The sequence below is a fragment of the Vulpes lagopus genome, chromosome 24 (assembly GCF_018345385.1).
Source record: "Vulpes lagopus strain Blue_001 chromosome 24, ASM1834538v1, whole genome shotgun sequence".
NCBI classification, from domain to species: Eukaryota; Metazoa; Chordata; class Mammalia; order Carnivora; family Canidae; genus Vulpes; species Vulpes lagopus.
Window position 1 is genome coordinate 25,121,367 of NC_054847.1, and position 23,098 is coordinate 25,144,464.

Genomic DNA, 23,098 nt, shown 5'->3' on the forward strand with positions numbered 1-23,098 from the left:
CAATGTTTAAATACTGAAGAATTTTCCTCCTAATAAAGCTAAGTCCCTAGTATTATTCTTCAAGCCTAGGTCTTTTGGCTTTAGCTTTGTAGCAATGAACTACTGAGCGAGGATCATTTTTATACTGTCCTCTATCAATATATCTTAGTTTTCTGTTCTTGAAGCTGATATATTTATTTACTTGAATTTTACTCAAATCACTTTAGCTTTTTCTGGCATACTTCTGAATTGACCCCAAACTCTATCAATTGCTTTGTTCCTGCCATAGGGTCATTTCCTATTAAAGATGAATATGAATGGGAATATTGTGTTTTAATTTTGTAAACTATTAATTTCTATTTTGTAAATTATCTCATTTTGTAAACTATTATCCTGAGATGTATTATTTATTTTGGAAGGAATCAGAAATTTTGCACTGTAATTCTCTATTAGATAACAAAAGGAATTGTAACAAAGTGTATTTTAGAATAGGGGGAAATGATGGGAAGGGGTGAAAATGTCTCCATAGCTGAGGAACAGAGAATTTTAAGGAAAAGGAAGAGAAACTAACAGTCCAGAGTCCAACTGGAAGGATGATGAGAAAGAAGGTGTCAAATTATTTTTGTTGACCTTCATGGTTAAAACATTTTAGATTAGTTAACAAAGAGGGTAAAAGCCTGCAGTGGGTTGAGAAGAGAATGAAACATGAGCAACCAGAGAATGCAACTGCAGAAAACTCAAGAATCCTGGCAATCATGGAAGATGAATAGGTGAGAGCGAGAACAAACAAGGCTGTGGGGTTAATGTTTGCATGTATTTATATATTTTTTTGAACAGGGGTGACTTGAGCATGGCTATGGGCTAAATAAAATATGTAATCTATTTGAGAGAGAGGTTGAAAATGTAGGAGAAAAGGGATGACTCAGAAAATGAGGAACAGGATTGGATAGAATTGTGAACCAGAGAGATAAAGCCTTGGGCTGAAGAAGGAGCATCTATCTCTTCTTCTGAGGCAGGAAAAGATAAGCTTTGTGAGTGGATCATGCACTGTATGGCAACAACAGACCAGGAGATTTTGATGTTCATAGACATCATTGTCATGCCAGGCATGGCAGTTCATTAGATAGGTGGACCAGAATCACGACTCAGATTCAAATTTCCAGGAGCGAGAACAGAATATGGGAAATGATGACACTTACAAGAAAGAGATAGAAAATGTTAATTCTTGTTTGGGGATCTAAAAAGAGCATCATGTGACGTAGCAGGAGAAAACGCTACATATAAAGGGAAGGTCATATATTGCGTTGTGATCAAGAACTTGGGATTTGAAGTCAGGACAATGAATTCCTATCTCAGGTCAGGCACGTAGTAAGTGCGTGAGTTTACGTAAGGCACTTAACCACTCCCTGATTGAGGTTTTCCACACTGTTAGTTGAAAGCAGTGGTGACAACTGCACAAGACTGTTGTAAGGAATAAATGAAAGATTGCTATAAAGCTTTCAGAGGCTCCGACCTGTAGGGATTTATTTAAGTTTATGTTTGTGTGTTTGTTCATTTTGATTACATGGACTATGAAAGTGGGAAGAATGGCAAATGTTCTAGCTCAAGACCTGTGATCTCTGCAAATTAGGAGAATGCCATTTGGTGGACCACTAGAAATGGGTGAAGCTTTGGGAGACAAGTGTTATGAGGAAGAATAGAAAATGAGTAGGAATACATAAAACAGTTTGCTAAGTAATGATAACATTGGTCTTGGCAATGATTTGATGGATATGTTTGGTGTCCTTATCTTAATTTTTTTTTTTCTAAGTAGAGTTGAAAACCCAGCTGAAGAAGGTGGCCATTACTTGTAATGTTATTGCTCTGAGTAGCCAAAAGTTATTTATACAGAATTAGGAGATATGAGGAAAATGGTACAAGAAGGAAAAGTGGATGAAAGAGGAGTGGATCATCACATGGGGGAGAGCAAGAGAGCAAGAGAGCAAGAGAGCGAGAGAGGAACATTGAAGTGGCTACCAAGATAGGGACATGGGCCTGTTCATAGAAGGAAGTGAAACCAGGAAGGGCCCAGAGGGTGAGGTGATTCCAGTCACATCCAAAGCAAACATAACAGGGTGGAAGTAATGACAACTCAGAACATGGGAGTTCTTAGATGAAAAGCAGAATGAAGATTGCTGAAAGGAAGAGGAAGTGAAACAGTGGGTTCATGAAGAATGCATGAGGTGGGTCTAGGTCAGAGTCAAGGTCAGGGTCATGAGAGGTGACTGAATCATGATGGGCAGAGTTCAGATTGAAATAAGTCCAAGCCAATGCCAAAGCCATGGGATTTAGATGCTGATGAGAAGAGTGTGGCAGAGCTGGATGGTGAGAACTCTGGAAAAGCTTAGATTGTTTTTTTCTCCATAGAGAGAGAGTCTACTGAACACTCGATAGTCTGAGGCTGGTATGGGATTCTTAAAGGAAGATAATAAGTGTGCAGTTAATGACTATTGAATGATTCTGTGAAATACTGGGTTCAATCCATATGAGTCCATTAAACTGTTTTTTCACTCTTCCATATCAAAGCAAAGACTGCTTAAGAATTAAACCAAATATAAATCTTAATTGTTATAACACGGGGAATTTTTAGATGCCCAAACCTTCCTTCCAAAGCACAAAAGCTACTTGCATTTTGGTATTTTTCCTTCATTTATGAATTCAGCAAATATTCATTGAACAACAAGTCTTGCCAGGCACTGTTCCATACATTGGGAAAAATAGTCGAGGAAAAGGCAAACCAGGCCCCAGCTCAGGGAGCTTAATTTTAGAGGGAGAAAAACAGACAGCATATAAAAATATAAATGTTAATTTCAGTTAGGAAGAAGGCTGTGTTGAAATTAAAACAAGTAGTGAAATAGAGAGTAAGCTGGAAGACAGCTCTCTTTTATATAAGATAGTCAGAGGAGACCTCTGACAAGGTGACATTTGTCTGGGACCTGATGGATATGGAGTCAGCCATGTGAAGATTGGGAAGTATTCCAGGTAAACAGGTGGTGTAAAGGCCCAATGGAAAGATCGAGTTTAAAAGAGAAGGACAGAAGCAAGATTAATATGTCTGCACTAGGGTCTAATAAGAAAGTCATATCTTTTCCCACATGTTACATATTTTAACATGAATGTGATCACAGTGTTTATTCAATTTTCAAGGACTGCGTGGTGGTTAGGAGCAGACTCTGGAGTGACACTGCTCTCATTTAACCTGAGCTCCTCCTTTTTTACCTGTGTTCCCTTGAGAAAGTCTATCTAAATATTCCAGTATATGATTACCTGTATCATGGTGTTAATAATGGTACCTACCTCATACAGTTGTTGTAAGAATTAAGTGGATTGATAGTTGTAAAACAGAAAAGTGCTCGCCACGTTAAAAGTGCTTCTTCTATAAAATAATTCCATCTTTTTTCCCCTGACTGCATGATATGGAAAGATAAACTCTTTTGTTACATATTCTTAATGATTATTTCTGTGGATTCTGAGAAACCCATAATCGATTTAACTATAGAAGAGCAGATTGGTTTAATTTTCTACATCATAAATCATTCTCGACAATGAATATTGTTATCATGCCTTGAGATTTTTCACAATAGTGATCACCTGGGTGGCCGAGTATGGGTGAACCCATAAAAATATTTCACTGACTGAAGCATCTGTAAGAGGCATCCTCATCTTGATTGGCTTCTCATGAGATTATTACCAGATAACTGAGAAAAGATATGCTATTAATGGCTGTCCTGCCAACTGAATTTATCCTGAAGGGAAGTTATGCTCGCCTTGTACAATTTTCCCCTCCCAAGAAAATTTTATTGAGTTGCCAAAAACAAACAAACAAAAAACAACTCAAAATTTACTGTAAAGCCCCCATATTTCTGGCTTTTCTGAAAAAAAAAAAAAAGCTATTTCTATTAAACTGATATACTGGCTATGAGGCAACAATTGTGAACAGATTTCTTTTTTTAAAAAAAAAGATTTTATTTATTTATGCATGAAAGACACAGAGAGACAGGCAGAGACATAGGCAGAGGGAGAAGCAGACTCCCTGCAAGGAGCTCGATGTGAGACTCAATCCCAGGACCCTGGGGATCATGACTTGAGCTGAAGGCAGACACTCAACCACTGAGCCATCCAGACGTCCCGTGAACAGATTTCTTATAGTATTTTTGCCATCCTTCCATAATTTCATGGTTTATTTGTTTTTTAAAGATTTATTTATTTATTTGAGGGAGGGAGGAGCAGAGGGAGAGACAATTCCCAATACACTCCCCACTGAGTGGAGAGCACAATGTGGGGCTTGATCCCATGACCCTGAGATCATGACCTGAGCAGAAATCAAGAGGCAATTGCCTAACCGACTGAGCCACCCAGATGCCCCCATAATTTCATATTTTATTTTTTAAAATTTATTTTAAAAGATTTATTTATTTATTCATGAGAGACACAGAGAGAGAGGCAGAGACATAGGCATAGAGAGAAGCAGGCTCCATGCAGGGAGCCTGATGTGGGACTCGATCCCGGGACTCCAGGATCACACCCTGAGCCAAAGGCAGACGCTCAACCACTGAGCCACCCAGGTGTCCCTTTAATTTTATATTTTAAAGTAAGGTTCATACTCTTAATTAAAATATTGTCTAAAAAATTATAAGCCTCCTCTACTAAAATTTTAAACTATTCAATGGAAAATTGTTTGAGAAAAATACTGAATTTATAGAGAAAACTAGAGTAGTTCAGAACATCTGAAAATAGTTGGAGTCTTTGAAATATGGCATTCCTTTCGTTGAAAATAATAAATTGCCCAAACAAGTAAGCTTTTATTTAATATATTGAGTTCTGAAAATTTAAAGTTATATAAATATGATACACTTGAATCAAATTAAATATGAAAAAGCTCAGTTGGTTAAGCATCTGCCTTTGGCTCAAGTCATGATCCCAGGGTCCTGAGATTGGGCCCCACATTGGGCTCCCTGCTCAGCAGGTGGCCTGCTTCTCCCTCTTCTTCTGCAGCTCCCCCTGCTTGTGTTCTCTCTCTCTCTTAAATAAAGAAAATTCTTTAAGAAAATTAAAATAAAATATGGAGAAGCAAATATAGCTGATATCCCTGTTAAAATTGATTATTATGAATTACTGAAGCTTTTAGGTAACATCCATATTGTATCATGCAAAAGGAAGCACATGCCATAATCCATTTGTTTTAAATTAAATTTAGTAAATAAAAATATACATATACTCATATGTATAATCTTTTTTTTTCACATGTATAATCTTAAAAGTCTGAAGAATGAACTTCTAAAAGGCACACAGTTGGCACCTAATAAGTATTTATTAAATTTGGGTTTTTTTTTTTTACAGCTTTATGGAGATATAAATGACAATATTATGTAAGTTCAAGGTGTACTGAGTGATGACTTGATATATGTATATATTGTAAAATGATTGCCATCTTAAAACCAGTTTATATGGGCAGACTGGGTGGCTAAGGGGTTTAGCGCTGCCTTCAACCTAGGGCGTGATCCTGGAGACCCGGGCTCGAGTCCCACATCAGGCTCCCTGCAAGGAGCCTGCTTCTCCCTCTGCTTGTGCCTCTGCCTTTCTCTCTCTCTCTCTCTCTCTCTCTCTGTGTGTGTGTGTCCCTCATGAATAAATAAATAAAATCTTAAAAAAATAGTTTATACATCTACTATTTCACAGTTAGCTCCTGTGTGTGTGTGTGTGTGTGTGTGTGCATTTGTGAGAATGTTTAAAATCTATTCTCCTAGCAACTTTCGGTTATACAGTACAGTTAACTATGGTTACCATACTATGCAATTGCTCCTGAGAACATACTCATAACTAAGTTTGTACTTAAAAAAAAAAAGATTTTATTTATTTATTTTGAGAGAAAGAGGCAGCATGAGTAGAGGGAGGGGCAGAGGCAGATGGGTAAAAAGAATCTCCAGCAGACTCCACACCGAGTGCAGAGTCTGATGTGGGGCTTGATCCTACAGCCATGTGATCACAACCTGAGCTGAACACAAAAATCAGACACTTAACCGGCTGAGCCACCCAGGCGCCCCCTGAAAGTTTATACCTCTATCCAGCATCTTCCCATTTTCCTAGCCCCAGGTGTCTACTCTCTGTTTCTAGGAGTTTGGCTTTTTTAGATTCCACATGTAGGTGAGATGGTGCAGTGTTTGTGTTCTTCCGTCTAACTTACTTCACTTAGCCTGACATCCTTAAGGTTCATCCATATTGTCACATATAGCAGGATTTCCTTCTTTTTTATGGCTGAATAATTTTTCCATGTGGATCGATATTTCTGTTATCTATATTTGTATCTACATATCATTTTCTTTACCCATTTATCTGTCAACAGGCACTTAGGTTGTTGCCATGTCTTGGCTATTGTAAATAATGACACAATGATCATGAGGGTGCAGATGTATCTTTGAAATGGAAAAGAAAACAAAGAAAAAGAAAGGCTTTATACTATAAATATGTATAGCTGCTAACTCAATAAACTTTTATTTTTCCTGACATGCATCACCAATGATATATGCTTCTTACACTTATTTCAATTTTGTTTACAGAAAACTGGGCATAAACCAGAGAGTGTGGATTTGTGTGGGGCACATATTGAATGGGCCAAGGAAAAATCAAGCAGAAAGAATGTCTTTCAGGTAAGAATGTTATATATATTAAATTTATTACTATTCTAAATCTGAGCTCTTAACATGTACTTCCTTGTCATGATCTTTTCATGTGCATGAACTGGTTGTTCGAGGGTCACTCTGAAAAACTGATTCACCTCCTTCTTGAATTTTAGATTGTTTTGTGGCTTTTCCCTGGTTACTGGTTGCTATCTAAATAGAAAATATATGTTGTGTGTTGATTGATTCTACACTGAAAGTCATTGAATGTTGCCTTGTATTTGATAACTGTTTGGGGTTCAAACCTAGAGCATTTGGCTTAAATAGATTTATTGTAGAACTTTCAGACATACACAAAATAACGTTCGCTAATTATGATAAACTTTTTGCATTCATTTCCATTCCTGCGCCTAGTCATAAATTATATTTACCAGTGTAACTTAGGGGGATGGAAAGAACCGAACAGCTATAGAAATTGGATATTTTTGTATTGCATAATTTAATTTTTGGGAAAAATAACTATGATTAATAATTTCAATCATATTCCATTGAATGAAAAGAACCAGCTGAGATACTTGAAAGAAAGGAAATGAGAAAACTTAATATTTCATATATGATGTTACTAAAATCTCTTTGGAAATTAATAACTTTAAATTATGAGATTTATCTTTTTCTATACTTATCTGAGATTTAACTTACTTTTATATTTCCAAAGTAACCAATAACTTTCTAGGTATATTTTAGGATTTATATCATTTAGTAACCAAGGATCTAGATTATTGTAATTACTGTATTAAATGCCTTCTAAGACCATTTTGGCTCAACTGACCTTAGAAAGGTCAATTACATAAATGTATCAGTGAAAGTAATATATTGGACCTTACAGAAATGTAGATAGGTGGCATTTCCTATCTGAACTCACACTGGGGAGAAAAAACTGGTTTCCAGTTCTGCATTTCTCAGATGGTAATCCAGATCTACCATGTAAACTGGACCCATGTTAATGTCTCTAGAATAAGTTATTTTTCTGGTTCTACTTTTATTCTATTCAGCCATTCATATTTTATATGCTAGAGATTTATTTCTTTTTGTCATAAGAGATTAAGAAAGAAGAAGAAAAAAAAAAAACTAAATACACTTGCCTAGAAATCAAAGGACTAAATTTAGCCAAAAGTGATTAGAATCTGAATTTACAGAGTCAAGAAAAGAAAAATAAATTTTGTTTTGAAGTGAGGAATTGTAAATCAGTGATATAGCCCGTATCCTAATTTCTTACTGTTTTTGCTATTCTGTGAGAAATAAAAAAAAAAAAATAGAGGTTATATTCCTAGTTTTAGGATAACCTAGATGATTGTTATGACTAGGTCTGAACTAGGTCGGGTGAGGTAAGTGGTGTAGTTTTATCATGTATTATGAGTTTAGCATCCTTGTCCCCATGTCATAAAATAAAGACCTTAAAATTTGACATGGACATAATTCTTGGACAACAGAAACTCTGGGAAATGGTATAATGTAGCATTTTTGAGTTCCTTCTGTTGGTCATTTGGAAAGCTAAGATAGATCAAAAATGAGAAGGATCGTTAAATATGTACAATGTATACAGGACCACGGATATAGGAGAAGAATATTTATGCATAATTTTACCTTGCTTTGAACATTATATACACGGATGTATATTTAAGCCACCTGTATTGATGAAATGTAGGATAACATATAGTAATGATATGAGGTCGCTCTTTCCTGAATATGACTGACTGCTTTCTGCTATAAGTTTTCCTTGTTTTTCATATTTCTGAATGTAGGTACTTCCAAAAATAGTAAAACAAACAAATAAACAAACAAACAAACAAAAACCTCACTCAACTATTCTCACTTTTGATAGCTTTTTGGAGTAGCTTTGTCAGCTACTTTTGTTTGTAAGGTCCCTGAGTAGTTTGTAGGACCTCAGTGTTCTTACATCCACCTTCACTCTTTTGGACTTATACCCTTGTAGTTTAGAGAAACAGGAAGGAAGGGATTACAAGGATGGTGTGAATAACAAAGCTAAAAAGGATTCCAATTTCGTTTCCTGCTTCATTCTTTTTGAGGTGAATCATGTGGGTCTTTTTTTTTTTTGTCATGCCTTTTCATTATTGAAACACGTGAGCTTAGGTAAAATTTACTAATATGTATCCATAGATACAGACTACGAGGGTAAACCCTTTGAGAGGAATAATATAAATAGCTTTTATAGTTCTGTTAACGAAAAAGCATAGGGAAGGATTTGCCAGAGAGCTAAATCTAGATGACTTGCATCAATATTTGATTAGATACATTAGCTGGTCTAACTCTCAAATGATCAGAATAAACATTATTATATCTCAAAAACATGGTATTAAGGCATTGTTGGGTGTTTGAGTGTGTGTGTACAAGAGTTTCATTACCTAAAGAATAATGAAGTGTTTCTTCCTGACTGAAAAAGACCATCATAGCTTCAGCTGATTTGCTACATCAGAAATAGCTTTAAAATTCCAAGTTTGAATTAGGCTTGGTGTTCAATCTCAGTCTATGAATTATAGATTACAGATAGCAAATGACTATTGAGATTTTTGGTTCAAGAAAAATCAAAGAAGAGCAAAATTAGAAATAATTTAAAATTTGAAATCTGTCTTTAAAAAGTTGATGGATTAGCAATTATATGCCACATAATTACAACGTCTGTAGAGAAGTCAAATTTAACATGAAGAAGAAAACAAATAAAAAATTATGTGCCTGAAAGACTCAGAAGCACAAATCTGTGACACACAAAAGAATGGAAGGATTTCATTTGTCTGGTACATTTGTGTATGCCATTTGGACATTTAAGTTGTTCATTTTCTTTTTGTATTAAAAGCTAAATTTCCTTCATAGTCAAAGTCTTACTAAACTCTTGATGTGGATTCAATCTTATTTGATGGGTACATGGTAACATAACAGTGTTATGCTACACATGGTCAAGTGTTAGGTTTGGTATTCAACAACTCTCAGTAGATCAGAATGATGCTCACTGACGGCGTTCAGGAACACCTGCCTCACCTGGGTGGCTCGGTGGTTGAGCATCTGTCTTTGGCTCAGGTTGTGATCCCAGGACCCTGGGATCGAGTCCCACATCGGGCCCCCTGCATGGAGCCTGCTTCTCCCTATGCCTGTGTCTCTGCCTCTCTCGCTCTGTCTCTCATGTATAAATAAATAAATAAAATCTTTGAAAACCAAAAAAATGAAACAAAAACAACACCTGCCTATTTTATAAAAGAATACTCTTTGGCCTAATTGGTATTTCTTAATAATATATGATACATTTAAAGAAATCATTAGCAGCTTCTATAATAAAGTACATACAGAAAGTCATAATATGTGTTTCTGATGCATAAATGCGAAGTAATGTGTGGATGTCCACGTACATACCTACGTCTGATAGCTCGCCTTAGGAAATCGAATGACCACTTCCACATACGTACACACTGACGCAGAAAGACATTTTGTACTTATAAAAGGTCCTGCAAATTCTAAGTTATATCAGTAAATGTTCATTGCTGCTAACTTTCGTTTAATTCTGCATTTAGCAGAATTGTCAAGGCCCATCACAAGTTTGATGTAGCTTGAGAAAGCATTTAGCAACCGAGTGATTTGTAATGAACTGTGGTACAAGTTTTCTTAGTTAACTTAAGAGCAGCTCTAGGTCTTCATCAGGGAAAGAGTGAATAAAAAGATTTATGTTCAAATCACATGTTTTAAACATTCCTGCTAAGTGCTAGTTTGCTCTTTGGTGTTTCGCCTGAAATTTAAAGCACTGAGGATTAAAAGGATTACAACATAATCTTAAATAATCCTAAATGTCATTTACAGAGAGATAGTTGTAATAACTAAATAAAACCGTGTTAAAGGGTGGCAGTATTGTCAGGCGGCATCTGTGACATGTGCGATGCTCGGTCACCTTCTTCTCTTTCCTCTCCGATCCAGCATCACATTTACAAAGCGTTTCAGTGGCAAGTTCAACTGAGAGAATGGCTGCAAGGGAGTTTAAAACAATAAGTAATTTTTTAAACCATGAATATCTTCCTGTTTCAAAGTTGAAGGAAAATTTTCACTCGTGGATCCTTCCCTCCTTTGAACGTAAGGCTTTCCTGGAGTTAAACATTTTTGAAAATCAGGAGAAGGAGGCTCATGGCACAGCTGTCACATCCATAGATGCTACATCTCTAAAACATTGACCGCTTCCAAGGAGTTCCCCCTTTTTATTTTATTTATTTATTTATTTATTTATTTATTTATTTATTTATTTACTTACTTACTTATTTTAGTTCCCCCTTTTTAAATAGAGGATGGTCCCAAGCCCTGTAACTTATTCCAGGCCCTTTAGTTTAGCACATACATATTTTTTTTTTTTACTCTTGTCGTGTAAATTAGTTTTGTCTTCTCACAGAGAACGCAAAGAAAGAGGCTCTATGGCATACTGCTTTATATTTATTAAACCAGAGGATTGGACTCCTTTCAACTCATTTCAATGGTTATTGGTAAGGCTAGATTGGGATTCATTTAGCTAAAATAAAAGAATACACTATTAAAAAAGCTCAGGAGATTGTGTCCACGATATAGTCTCTATACTCCAAAGATGATTTCTAGAGTGTCTACTCTATTCCCTTCTGTAAATAGTGGTAAGAAACATGCTATCTGTTTCCTTGATCCTTTTCATTACAACCTATATGACAATAGATGATTATTTATTTAAGATAATGAAATCATTTATACCCTAACGGTTTACTGTTTCTCATAGCCAGAGAGTGACTGGCCTCATTTTTCCTGAGTTTCCTTTAAAAGAAAACAAAATTTTACCCATGAACATGCAGCAGAATCATTTATAGGTTATGTGCCTCAAATAAGATAATTCTGCTATTAATGAATTATGGCTGATTAGAACTACATCCATTGCCTGCTTGAAAGGCAGGAAAAAAAAATGAGTGACTTAACAAGATGAAAGTCTGTTTTCTTTCCCTGGTACCAGTTTACAACCTCGACAAAAATCATGGCTGAATTTCCTGGATTTGAGATTCCTTTTTTAGTATGTAAATATGTCTCAGGGAAACAGGTTCTGACCCTAAAAGTAAAGTACATCTCAGAACAGATTTATCATTACTTGTATTACTTCTCTGACTTCGGTTGGGGTCTTCTGGCTATAATGTCTATTAAACATATTCATGTGATATTTTCCATGGATATGCTCTACATTTAAACATAATTTGATTGCTCATCCTGATCTGAATATGTCTTAGCTTAAAATGTTTAAGTACTTCTTAAGTTTATTAATGCAAAGATAATTTAATAATATCTTGGAGAATGTCCTTTTAAGCCAAAAGGGAAACTACTGGTATTTTGCTTTTATCCATTTCCTTCTGTTAAAAGTGGTGGGTTTAAAATAAATCTGAGCTTTTACCAATTTTCTCTTTCATTCTTCAATGCTTGTAGTTAGACTAAATGCAAAAGGATGATTTTTCCACATTCATATATGCATTAGATTTCGAGTAAAGCTGGTTTCACTTTAGAGAATTACTCACAGTATCTTAAAAGGCATGGCATTAAAAATAAACCAGAGTAAGAGCAGCATTAATGTCTAATACAGTTGTTTTTTGCTTTCTAGCTTGTCCCTAATCATTTTATCTACCTATTAGATATTCATCTATCATTCAGAAGGTGCAGTGGAGAGAGCACAAGAGTCTGGGGACGTGTGTTCCAGTTTTGGCTATATCAGTTGTAACTAGACGTAAAACCCAAGGCAGGACCCCTCCTCTGACTTCGAATTTTTCACACCAAGGAAATAAGAGATAACAGTCCTTCCGTCACCTGTCTTCCATCTGTGTTGATGTTGAAATGAGGCAATCTGTATTTGAAGGCAACTCCAAGAGGCCTATTTTAATATAAATGCAACAAAGTATTATTATTCACCCATTAACCCTGTCATCTCACAAAGCTTTGAGGAACATTCCAGATGTGGACTTTGGAAAGATCTGGAGAGGAGAGATCGCACAATTCAGGGTTTCTGTTCCTCTCTTATTCTCCTAATACCGCCTCGTGAACTTAACCAACAGGCGAAGAGTTAATACCCTGAGTGAAAATCATTTTATTTATTTTGAAACTAAGAATATGTGTCCTCAAACCGTACTGAAAAAATTTTGAATATTCTATTTTTATAAATAAATAGTGTAATTAATGTAATATCTAAGCAATATATGTTAATTAATTCATGTCTTATCCCAGCAAATATTTTAAGACAAGCATTGTGCCCCCAACGGCTCTACTGAGCTATTGATAGCAACTTGCAAAAGAAGACCTAGAGACAAGGGCAGCAACCCTGCTCAAAAAATGAAAGAGAGACTATGGTAACTCTGAGATAGTGGGACAAAACTGATTTTCTTATTGAAAGGAAAGAGATATGATTACTTTTATGATTTTGCCTTCAATTTTGCCAGTGGGATTGCACAGAAGGCTTTTGATGAATGGAGTGATATAATTTTATAACTGAGGCTTTGATTTAGGAATATTAATGTCAGGGGTGTGTAAGATTTACAGCAAAGGAAAGAGCCTGGGGGCAGGAAATAAAGTTGACTATAAGAATCTAAGGTGAGACTTAAGGAACATGTGAGCTTGACTGATGAAAGGAAAAGCAGAAACAGGTTGATAGGTGGAGAGTACACCCTTCAAGGGAAGAACATGGCTGTTTGTTCAGACCACGTGACTTGGGGACTACTGGCCTTTTGAAAGTTCCAATTTTGAGGAATAAAGCTCTCTTAAAAAAATATAGTCTCAAGTATAGAATTAAGATACTGAGAAATTGAAAACAATAAACAAGGGTATGATGATCCCATGAAGCTTTGTAGTCTATGAGGACATTTACTGATTTGTACAGCTACTTTATCCCACTTGCTACCGAAGGGCATAATGCGATCCTGTTGTATTCATTTCCTTTTTAATTCTTATCACAGCAGAATGCAACAGGATGACAGTAAAGATTGACAGTAGCTGCATTAGTAAATTTTAGTACCAAATTAGCCAAAGGAACCAAGATTTTAAGATTCCAAAATAAAATAAATCAAAATTCATAGAAAAAAAAGCAAGAAAATGTCAACTTGGTTTCTTATACTTCTAACATTTTAGTGGAAGAATGGAGGCATGTGACCTAATGAGCTGAGATCAGTGATGAGCTCACTTCCCATTGTCCCCTAGAGCTGCTGACTCTATCTGCTCAAAGATAAGAGCTGTGCATTTGGAATACATTTTGGATTTTGATCTGACACAAGGCTAAATTCAACATGCTGTTCTTCCTTTGTTGACATGATGTAAACCCCTCCTTTCACGGAACATACGCTGTTCCTTGAAGCGTCGGTGGGACTGGTGTGATGGTCGCTGTACCACACGTGGGCTGACAGCGCAGTTCTTTGCATCCATGGAAGCAGAGTGAGGTTAAATGAGCTACATAGGCTCCAACCTGGGACTTCAGGCCATGCATACCCACCTGAGCAAAAGCAACCACAGCCAGCTGGGGATTTCATGAGCTCCAAGTAGAATCACCAAGTGTAATGGTTTTTCCACTTACGACTTTCATCTTGCAAAATCCAGAAGATATTACATGGACACTGGCAAGAGAACATTCAGGCCACTGGATCCCTTTTTCATGTAGGTTTCAAAACTCTTATTTTGTATTTTTAAAAGGGAGCAGCCGCATTTATTTCATGCTGAGTATCATTTTTTTTTTTTTTTTAAATAGCAAACAAGCTTCTTCCAGAAAAAGGAATGATTTAATCCCTAAAGCTGGTACATAATAGATGGGGCCAGTAAATGGTATCACATTTTACAGCTTGTCCATAAGGATGACACAGGGTAAAATAAAACTGAGTACTTTTGGATAGCATAGGATCACTGACAGATAAATAGCCAATGCCATTCAGTTTTTAGAAACATAAGGTAATGAGGCTGGATCTGAAGGCAAGAGAAGAAATATATATATTCACAGTGTTTATATGTCACAAGCCACTGAGCAGGAGAAAAATCTGGGCAGTGGTGAGCAAAACTCTCAAACCTCAGAGCAGTGTTTAAAGGAGGAGAAGAAAATAACAAAGCAAGCATCCATAAACAAAGGTTTGAAATGAACACAAGGGCGGGGGCGGGGGGAGGGGGACAACTAAGTTGAAGATGAAAGGGAAATGCCAGCGCTCCTACAGAATTGGAGATGCCACTTGTGGAATCTATGCATAGACTCTCTCAATATATGAGTGAAATATGTTACTAAAAATTTGGTGGAAAATAAATATTCAAGAGCAAAAATATAAAACAGTGCAGAAGAGTGAAAGATTCTTGGTATTTGAAGGAGAGAGGAGGCTGCTCTAAATTTTATCTCAACAAAACAGGATGTTGAGAGATGACCTAAGTGAAACAATGAAATAAAATGCCTGATGTTGGGGAGAAGTCAGGAGGGGGGAGCTGTTTGAACTGTTTTCAGAGAGCAGATCAGATAATGACCAAGAAAGGAACATTCACATCAAGGGTTTAGATGGATTTCTGTTTTAGAAGAGCGCTATTAGGTTCTTGGCTTTAGTCCCACCAATTTGCCTAACATTTTATTTCCAGCACTGGGGAAAATTCTACCAATCTGACTTCCTTGGTGAACGTGTGCAAACCAAAAACTTTAGCGGCAAAAATTAACAAACTGCTGCAAACTGTTCCAAAAGGGAAAGGAACAGGGATAGGGGAGGTGGCCTTAGACTCGATAGTTTTTGAGTTTCTTCTTTTAACTCGAATTTAAGCAATGCTTCATTTTTCAACGTTCAAACACCCATCATCGAGTAGAAGACAAGCTTCTGATATTCGAGATCTGTGGTAGATCTGAAATCAATTCGTAGAAAAGGAGGTTATGAACACACTCTTTTGATCTGTAGGATGTACCAATGAGGGCGGCAGGAAATTATGTGAAACCCTTCTCTTTTGACAGCTACACTGGAACATTTACAACCACAGATGTTATTTGTCCATCAGAAAGGAAAATATTTGTTTCAAGCCACAGGCATTTTCTACCACAATATCAAAATGAAATTCAACAGCACTTTGATGTTTGATGTGTAAGAAAATAAATATTTGGGGGGACCCAAATACTAGGAAGCAATAGACCCCACAAAATATAACCAGTGACATGAAAAAAATGGCTGTCTTCGTTATGAACAAATCTGTCCTTTTCCTAAAGTAAGGATTGTTCTATTATTAACATAGGGAATCTTAGATGGACTGCGCAGGATGCTGCATTATTCATAAAAGCGTTGCTGCCATCTGGTGGCTAGTTGGTGCTTCAGCATTGACTTCCCTGGTTTGATTTTTGGCTCCGTGCTCTGGCGAGGTATTCAAAGGAGGGCTTTCTTTATGTGGCAAAACATAAACGTGAAATCCCCTGTCCCTAAATGTCACTCATCTGATGGCAGTCCTTTCTCTCTGTCAGAGAATGAGGGATTCAAGGGAGGCAATGACACACTTGTGTATCTTTTGTCCTGCCCATAAAAGTATTTCAGTATATGGCTTATCTAAGGCATTTACTCTTGGCTGTTATTGACTGATTAATGTTATAGACACTCATTTCTGTTTGCAAAGAAACGTGTAGTCAAATATTAGGAAGATGTAGTGGATCTAAAGATATGCTGTGTTGCTTAAATAAGAATATACAAGGGATGCTATAAATTCCTTATCAGGAGCCCAGCATGATTTTTTTTTTTTTTTGTTACCACTCACTGAGTTTGATATGGGAAATAAAGTAATTTACAATGTTGAAAGAGAGAAAATGTATAGGACTTTATAAAACTCGTGATTTCTTTCCATTCAACTGTTATATTAAAGAAATCTGATTAATTGTTAATGACTTAAGCGACTTATGAATTCATCTCTCTTCGTGGATTCACAAATTAAATGGCAAATGTTTTTCAGCCGAAGTGCGCGCTTTATCGAAAACAAAATAGTTAAAAGGTAATCTAAGAATTGTCGCTATTTCTCGAGCATCAGTGCCTTAACGCATTCTGAATCAGAAACAATTATCTTTGCAATTTTAGTGTGTATTTTAAGTTTCTAATAACTGTGGGATGTCCCCTTATACATAGTGAAAATCCTCATCCTTAAAGTGGATATTTATACAGATCACAGGTCTCTGAAGAGTATAGGAGATAATGAGTTAAAATTGTCCCAAAAGGAAAGTTGAAGTTTAATCCCAGATACTCAGGGGTGATATTTAATAGTTAATACTCAGTTTCTAGTGGATATTTGCCTGTATCATCAATCCTCTTAGGACTCAGTAAAAGTCAGATAACAAAGAGCTATTGCACTAAATTTAGAGAATTGTAATATTGAATGAATATTACCCTGTGCAAGAAAACTGGTAAATGCCTATTTTTAACATTAGTCTGTGGGTTTTATTTTAAGTTTCTCGGTTAAGATTTTCACTGTGAATGCATACTTGGTATTACCCTTGTTACTAGCTTCTTTTGCCACTTAAAATGTTTCCTTCCTCACAACATTTCATTTGACTCATGGAAGAACATTGCTCATCTTTCCTAGGAAGATTGCTCAATTCCCCACCCTTGCTCTGTCTCTATTTAGGAAGAGGGTTAAAAAAACAAAACAAAACAAAAAAACCAACCACAATAATACCTTACGAAGAGAGTAAAATCAATAATGATTATGCCCCTGTCCCTTTCATCTCTAAGTGTAAAATTTCTAGTAAACTGTTCTCCTAATCATCTTGCACACACCCCTAGGGTGCTTTCTAATGGCTCCATAATAGAGTTAGTACTTTTGGTCGGGATGCCTCGGGTTGTATTCATAAGGTGCTAATATTTGTTGCAGTAACATTTACTTTTTGACGGCTTTTACAGCTACTTAACACTAAAGTCCCTTTTAGTCAGGAGGATCATTCCTGTAATGAATGATGTCACCTTAAATCCTTTAGTATGTAATTGCTAGATGTTACATTTTATAGCAGGGCATTTGATGGTGTATTTGTTTATGCTAGATTTTATGACAGTGACAGCTGTATCTCAGTAGAGGAGTGATCCTTTCCTTTCAGGGGAAGCTAGTTTTGAAATAGTTTTGCCATATATGCCCTCTGGTTAAGGTAGGTTCCCTTTGAGACTAGGAATTGTGCTGCAATCAGTTTGTATAGGAGGTAATCCCAGAAAGCAAGAATTTAGTACTGGCAAGAGTGAAATGGAGAAAGAAGAAAAGACAATGCAGATCCATTATCGAGTCGATCATAGAGTGGCTGGGATGCTTGTCAGAATTTTCCACCCAAGGATTGACAAGACGAAGCATTTATCCATCAGCTTCTCACCTCTTTGGTTATAGTTGGCTGTGGAATGGGACAATGTCTTTAAATCTACTTGACTTTTAGGCTGCACACGTATAGGTGTTCCCAGAAGGCTCCTCGGGTGTCCCACTCCATGGACTCTGAATATCCATGGCAGAAAGTGCAAGATACATAGCGATGCTTGAGGCAGGATGCAGTCAGTACAAAGGGATTTGAAGCTCACACAGAATTGTTTACAGCAGCTGCAGCTGGAGTCTTAGTAAAGGCAAGAGGATGTGAGGCAGGACACAAGAAGTTTCTGATACAATCCTCCTTGCAATACTCAAACTGACTTGTGCCCCATTTTAAGTCTCCTCCGTTGCAGGGTCTTCAAGATGGTGCCTTGGCTCCATCTCTACAAGAAAGCTGATAAAAAAAAAAAAAGTTTAGTGGAAAGACTACATTCTTCTACTGCAACTGTGTCTGAGGCCATATTTGATATTTATCATCCACCTTCTCCACCACTCATTCTCAGTATTAGTCAGGTCTGTAAGTTGTGTTTGCCTCATGAGGTAAATTAGACCTTCATACCTGACAGCCTTGAATTCTTAATTTTTTTGGCATCGCCATGCTTTGTTCAGTACACTTAAAAGTCCGCTGCTTTCACTAGGCATGGAAGCACCTAGGGACAAATCAGCGAATCTCCAGAGTTCCTGAATCATTCCTCCTGACCCCATTGTACACAGGCTGCCTGACCTCCTCATTATAATTAGGGCCAATTATCCTTGAGTAGAGCAGCTATTTGGTTTGCCTGCTGGCCAACCTCTTTAGTATCCATAGTTACCAAGCAGTGGCCATAGCTTTAAGTTCGGTGATTCTACTCCAAATCCTTGCTAGCAGCACATCTATTTCCCAACCCAAGGACAAGAATTTTTAACCCAGCCCAAATCGAAAAACCTAGAAGCATAGATGCTGCAAATGGGTTACTGACAGGAGCATCTCCTACTTCTACCTCTTGGTCCTTAAATCCATGCATTCTGGCTACTGGGGACATGGGGACATGTTTCAGATATCAATTCAGTGTATATACTGCTCTTGGGATATGACACCCCAATCAAACAGGGTCTTTCCCCCAAGCTACTATCTTAACTGGAGTCATTCCATTATTTTATTGGGTTGATGACTTCTATTAAGGTATTATTTACTAAGACCAGTGGATCCCATGATCTTATGGCCAGCATTGTACTTGCTTCATTTCCTTGGTTTGGGACAATGCTGTGAGTGGTCCTCCGTTGCAAAGCTGGGCATTCTTTAAACTATGGAATGGTGGAGCAAGCAGAGGCATCATAGGCAGAGAGGGTAAACCCATATCCAGAGTTGATGTCAGTTCCAGTGATAATGAATCACTGTTCCCCGAAGGATGGAAAGGGTCTGTTAGTCAATTTGCCTTTAGGTGCCTGGTTGGTCTCCTTGAAGGGCCTCAGTGCCTGCCTCTGTTGCTGGAGGACTAGCAATCAGCAGCAGTAGGAGTTACATCAGTATTGGTAAAAGAGAGGCATTTTGTTGGATGTGTGCATAGTCTCTATCCCTGCCACCATGGCCTCTCCACTCACGAGCCTCTTTTGCAAGTTCTGAGTGGCTAAAGACAGAGGTTAGAGGACTTTGATTAAATCGTCCAGTACACTGGCTTACTCTTTGGCAGACATTAAGACATTAAGATGAAACACAAAAATCCGCATGCTCTGTGCTGACTCCCATTTGCTACCACTTTGTGGTCTCCAGTCTTCCAGATTGTCTCCTCCTAGGCCTCTGACCAGCTAGCAAAACCATTCTCCACTTTCTAGAAATGAGTCTATATCCTTACCTCATGCTACAGTACTCTCTACAACTCCAGTCTCTTGCTTCTCTACGTCTTCCTAAGGATTTCTCTTCACCGCTGTCCCCAGGGTGGGTCTTCAGTGCACCTACAGTTCATTTTCTGGTGCTCACCAGCATATTTGAGCCATCCATGAAGTGTTTTTAATCTTTCGTCAGCTGGCTTTGAAGAATCCCCATGAGGCCACAGATGCAATCTCAGGGAAAGGCCCTGGTAAGACAGTAATAGAAAAAATAGAAAGTTCAGCCATATATTCATGTAACTTACTTAGGCACCCTGGAGCTGCTTGGACCAAATTCTGAATACAGCATTTCCATCCATGGGTAGCTGCCCAAAATTACATCTCTGTGGATTTGGCATTACCCAGCTCATCATGGGAAACTGAGGTTACATAGTCACTTGATGTACTATGATAAGGTACTCAGTCTCTATTCTGACCCGATAATCGTCCAGGAGCAACTTCTCAATGGTGTTGAGTTTTGGAATCTTTGCTGTGAAGCTTGTATTTTACCCTGCCACAAATTCCATAACAACATTATACTCTACTTCCTCATTGACTTTTCTCTCATAAGGACCTGAGTCAAGAAGCTTGTACCATAGCTTGGACTTGCTGCAGGCACTGTTAGGTTACGGATTACCACCCTAGTATATGAAAGGCATCCAGAAATATGCCTATTTCCCGGTATAGTGTAATAGGTGGTGTAATCTGGTAATGCAGAGCCAGAATTTGTGGTTGTATTATAATAAGAGAATATCTGCGTGCAACCAAGATTCTTGATTATAAGCAAATAAATACTTGTGTTAAGCCATTAAGTTTTGGCCTAGTTTGTTACAGAGCAATAGCTGATTGATATAAATAATATGTCTACAAATAAAATTCGGTAGCTTGATATTCATGGTAAATGATGACAGATTTAAAAGCAAATTTCAGCCTGTACAAAAGGCCTTTTAAAGGTTATGGAGCCATCGTTCATGGTTGTTCATGGTGTCAGTGTCTAATAATTAATTACCAAGCACTGGCTTCTTACAGGGTTGTAGAGCAAATGCAGGTAGTGGCATTTTATCTGGTCATGTGTCTTTTCTATTACACAGTTTGTTTATAGAAATAGATGCCTAACAAAGTTAACTTCCAGGAAAGATGCCAGGTTACACAGAACCATACCAGAGTCTTAGAATCACTTTGGGCTTTCACCCAAAGTTTTTGCAACATTAGGTGGAGGCAACATAATTTGGCTTGAAAAGTTACAAGGGAAAAAATGACAGCAAATGCTCATGGAACAGCATGTTCAGAGTCTTCAAGATAGTATCTTTCTTGGCTTCTTAAAAATCAGGGAGTTTTTATGTCTATACTATTTTTTGAGACAGTCTGGACCAACAGGATCCAGGGTTGTCACAGGTCATTGTTAGGCCAGCAACCACCGAGGTTCTAACCTAAAAACTGAGTTGTAAGACAAGAGCAGATAGAGCTACAGTTGGGAAATCTAAATATAGCCAAAAAGTTTTGGCACTTCAAGACTTTCTGGGAGAAAGAAAAGAAATTTGATTTCTGTGCTGCTGATGGAAAAGCTCTCAAATGACCTAAGAAAATTATACTTGTCATATTTTCATTGCAAATGATATTTTTTTTATTTGTTCCTAAAGTTGAAAATGACCCTCCATGCTAAAAACAATTAGTTAAGAAAAACATAAAGGCTACATTACTTTGGATTTTGGAATTAAATATTTTAGCAATTTCTTTAATCTTGAAAAATGTCCACATGGAAAGTGCTGTTATTATTCCTGAAAATTTTCGGAAGAGATTTATTTATGTAAAGTAAATACACGATTCCCATAATTGCCTTCATCAATATAATTTTTAGTTTCTTTATTTCTTCCCAAACTGTGTTTATTTCAAATATGTTTATTTCAAAAATGTTTAATATATTTAAAGCATTGATTTCTTTCTGGAGTTTAATATAATTAAATCCAAAGACAAGCATATATATTCATATTAAAGCTGCGTGAGACTATGACTATTCTGTCCTGGATTAAAATTTATTTGAATTATTTAATTAGATTAAATTTTAAAATTTCAATCAAGTTTATTATTTCTAAATCTGTGTTAGGTTAAATTCAGGAACAGAAACTGATGAAAAACAAGAGATAAAATTATTCAGTTACATCAAAGCCTAGGTTTTAAATGATACTTTTATCAGAGTTATTTTAGAAGTTGTGTGTTCAGTTATTACTTTTTCACAGTATTGAGTAGAACTCCAGAATCTTGGAAAAATTCAGTTTTCAAAAGTGTCTAATTTATGTTTAAGACTTTGAATAACACTCCACTATTTCCCATTTATTCCTATTATGTCCCTTGTTTCACAGTTTATTTTATTTTATTTTATTTTATTCACAGTTTATTTTAAATCAATTTTCCCACCCCATATAAAATGCCTTTTGATAACACATGTTACTTTATCTTCTAAAGCCAAGCAAAATTATTTTTTCTAGTGTAATACAAGTCAAATCATGAAAATGTCTTTGATTGGAGAAAGTAGCTGAGATATTTTCAAATGCAAGATCTAAGAAAGGAACTAATACTTGGATTATGTACTTACTTGCTATTAGTGAATCCTACTAACTTTTCTGGAACACAAAACAGGGCATACTAAACGTGGTCAGTAGTTGCCATTGTAAGGAATTAGATTGCTTTTACAAAAGACATGATTTGGAAATGTTACACATCTGTGATTGCTAATTCGTGTTTATCACTTATTTTGTTCACTTAGCGTATGAATTTGTTAAATTTACTTATCAAAGGAGAAATATTTCTGAGAGCGTAATAATCTTCTACTTCGGTGACTCCAATCCGAATCAGGAGCAGAGAGACATTAGAGAGACCATTTGCATTATTTTACATAGGGTTTCCACTGTATGGACAAAATCCTTATACTTAATTTTTTTTCATAAACTTTGCTCAGTATTCACTCATATTTCCAAACAAATAAATGAGATATAATAATTTAATGAGGAAATTTTTTAACAAAACGATACAAAGGGACAAAAATATCAGAGTTTTGATTTACCATTGATTAAACTGATGTTTCCTTTATTACCCAAGATAGGGTAAGCTGTCTTCACTCCAAGTCCCATGTTGATGGAATAACCTCCTTCTGAAATAAATATGACAGGCTGCATGCTGGCCTTTAAGTCTCCTACCTCGTATGTGTCAGGTCTTTCTTCACTTAGTGGGACTAAGAGTCGGAGAGTCAACCAAGCACAGGT

The 23,098-nt window shown here is 36.7% G+C and overlaps 1 protein-coding gene across 1 annotated transcript in view; it reads left to right on the forward strand.

Annotated features, from left to right (window-relative positions):
- The window catches only part of ARHGAP15 (Rho GTPase activating protein 15), a 610,515-nt gene that overhangs the window by 119,435 nt on the left and 467,982 nt on the right, over positions 1-23,098 (forward strand). Inside the window, exon 6 of the mRNA XM_041739999.1 lies at positions 6,576-6,665. Coding sequence (XP_041595933.1) covers positions 6,576-6,665 — 90 coding nt within the window. The remainder of the gene's footprint in view (positions 1-6,575; positions 6,666-23,098) is intronic.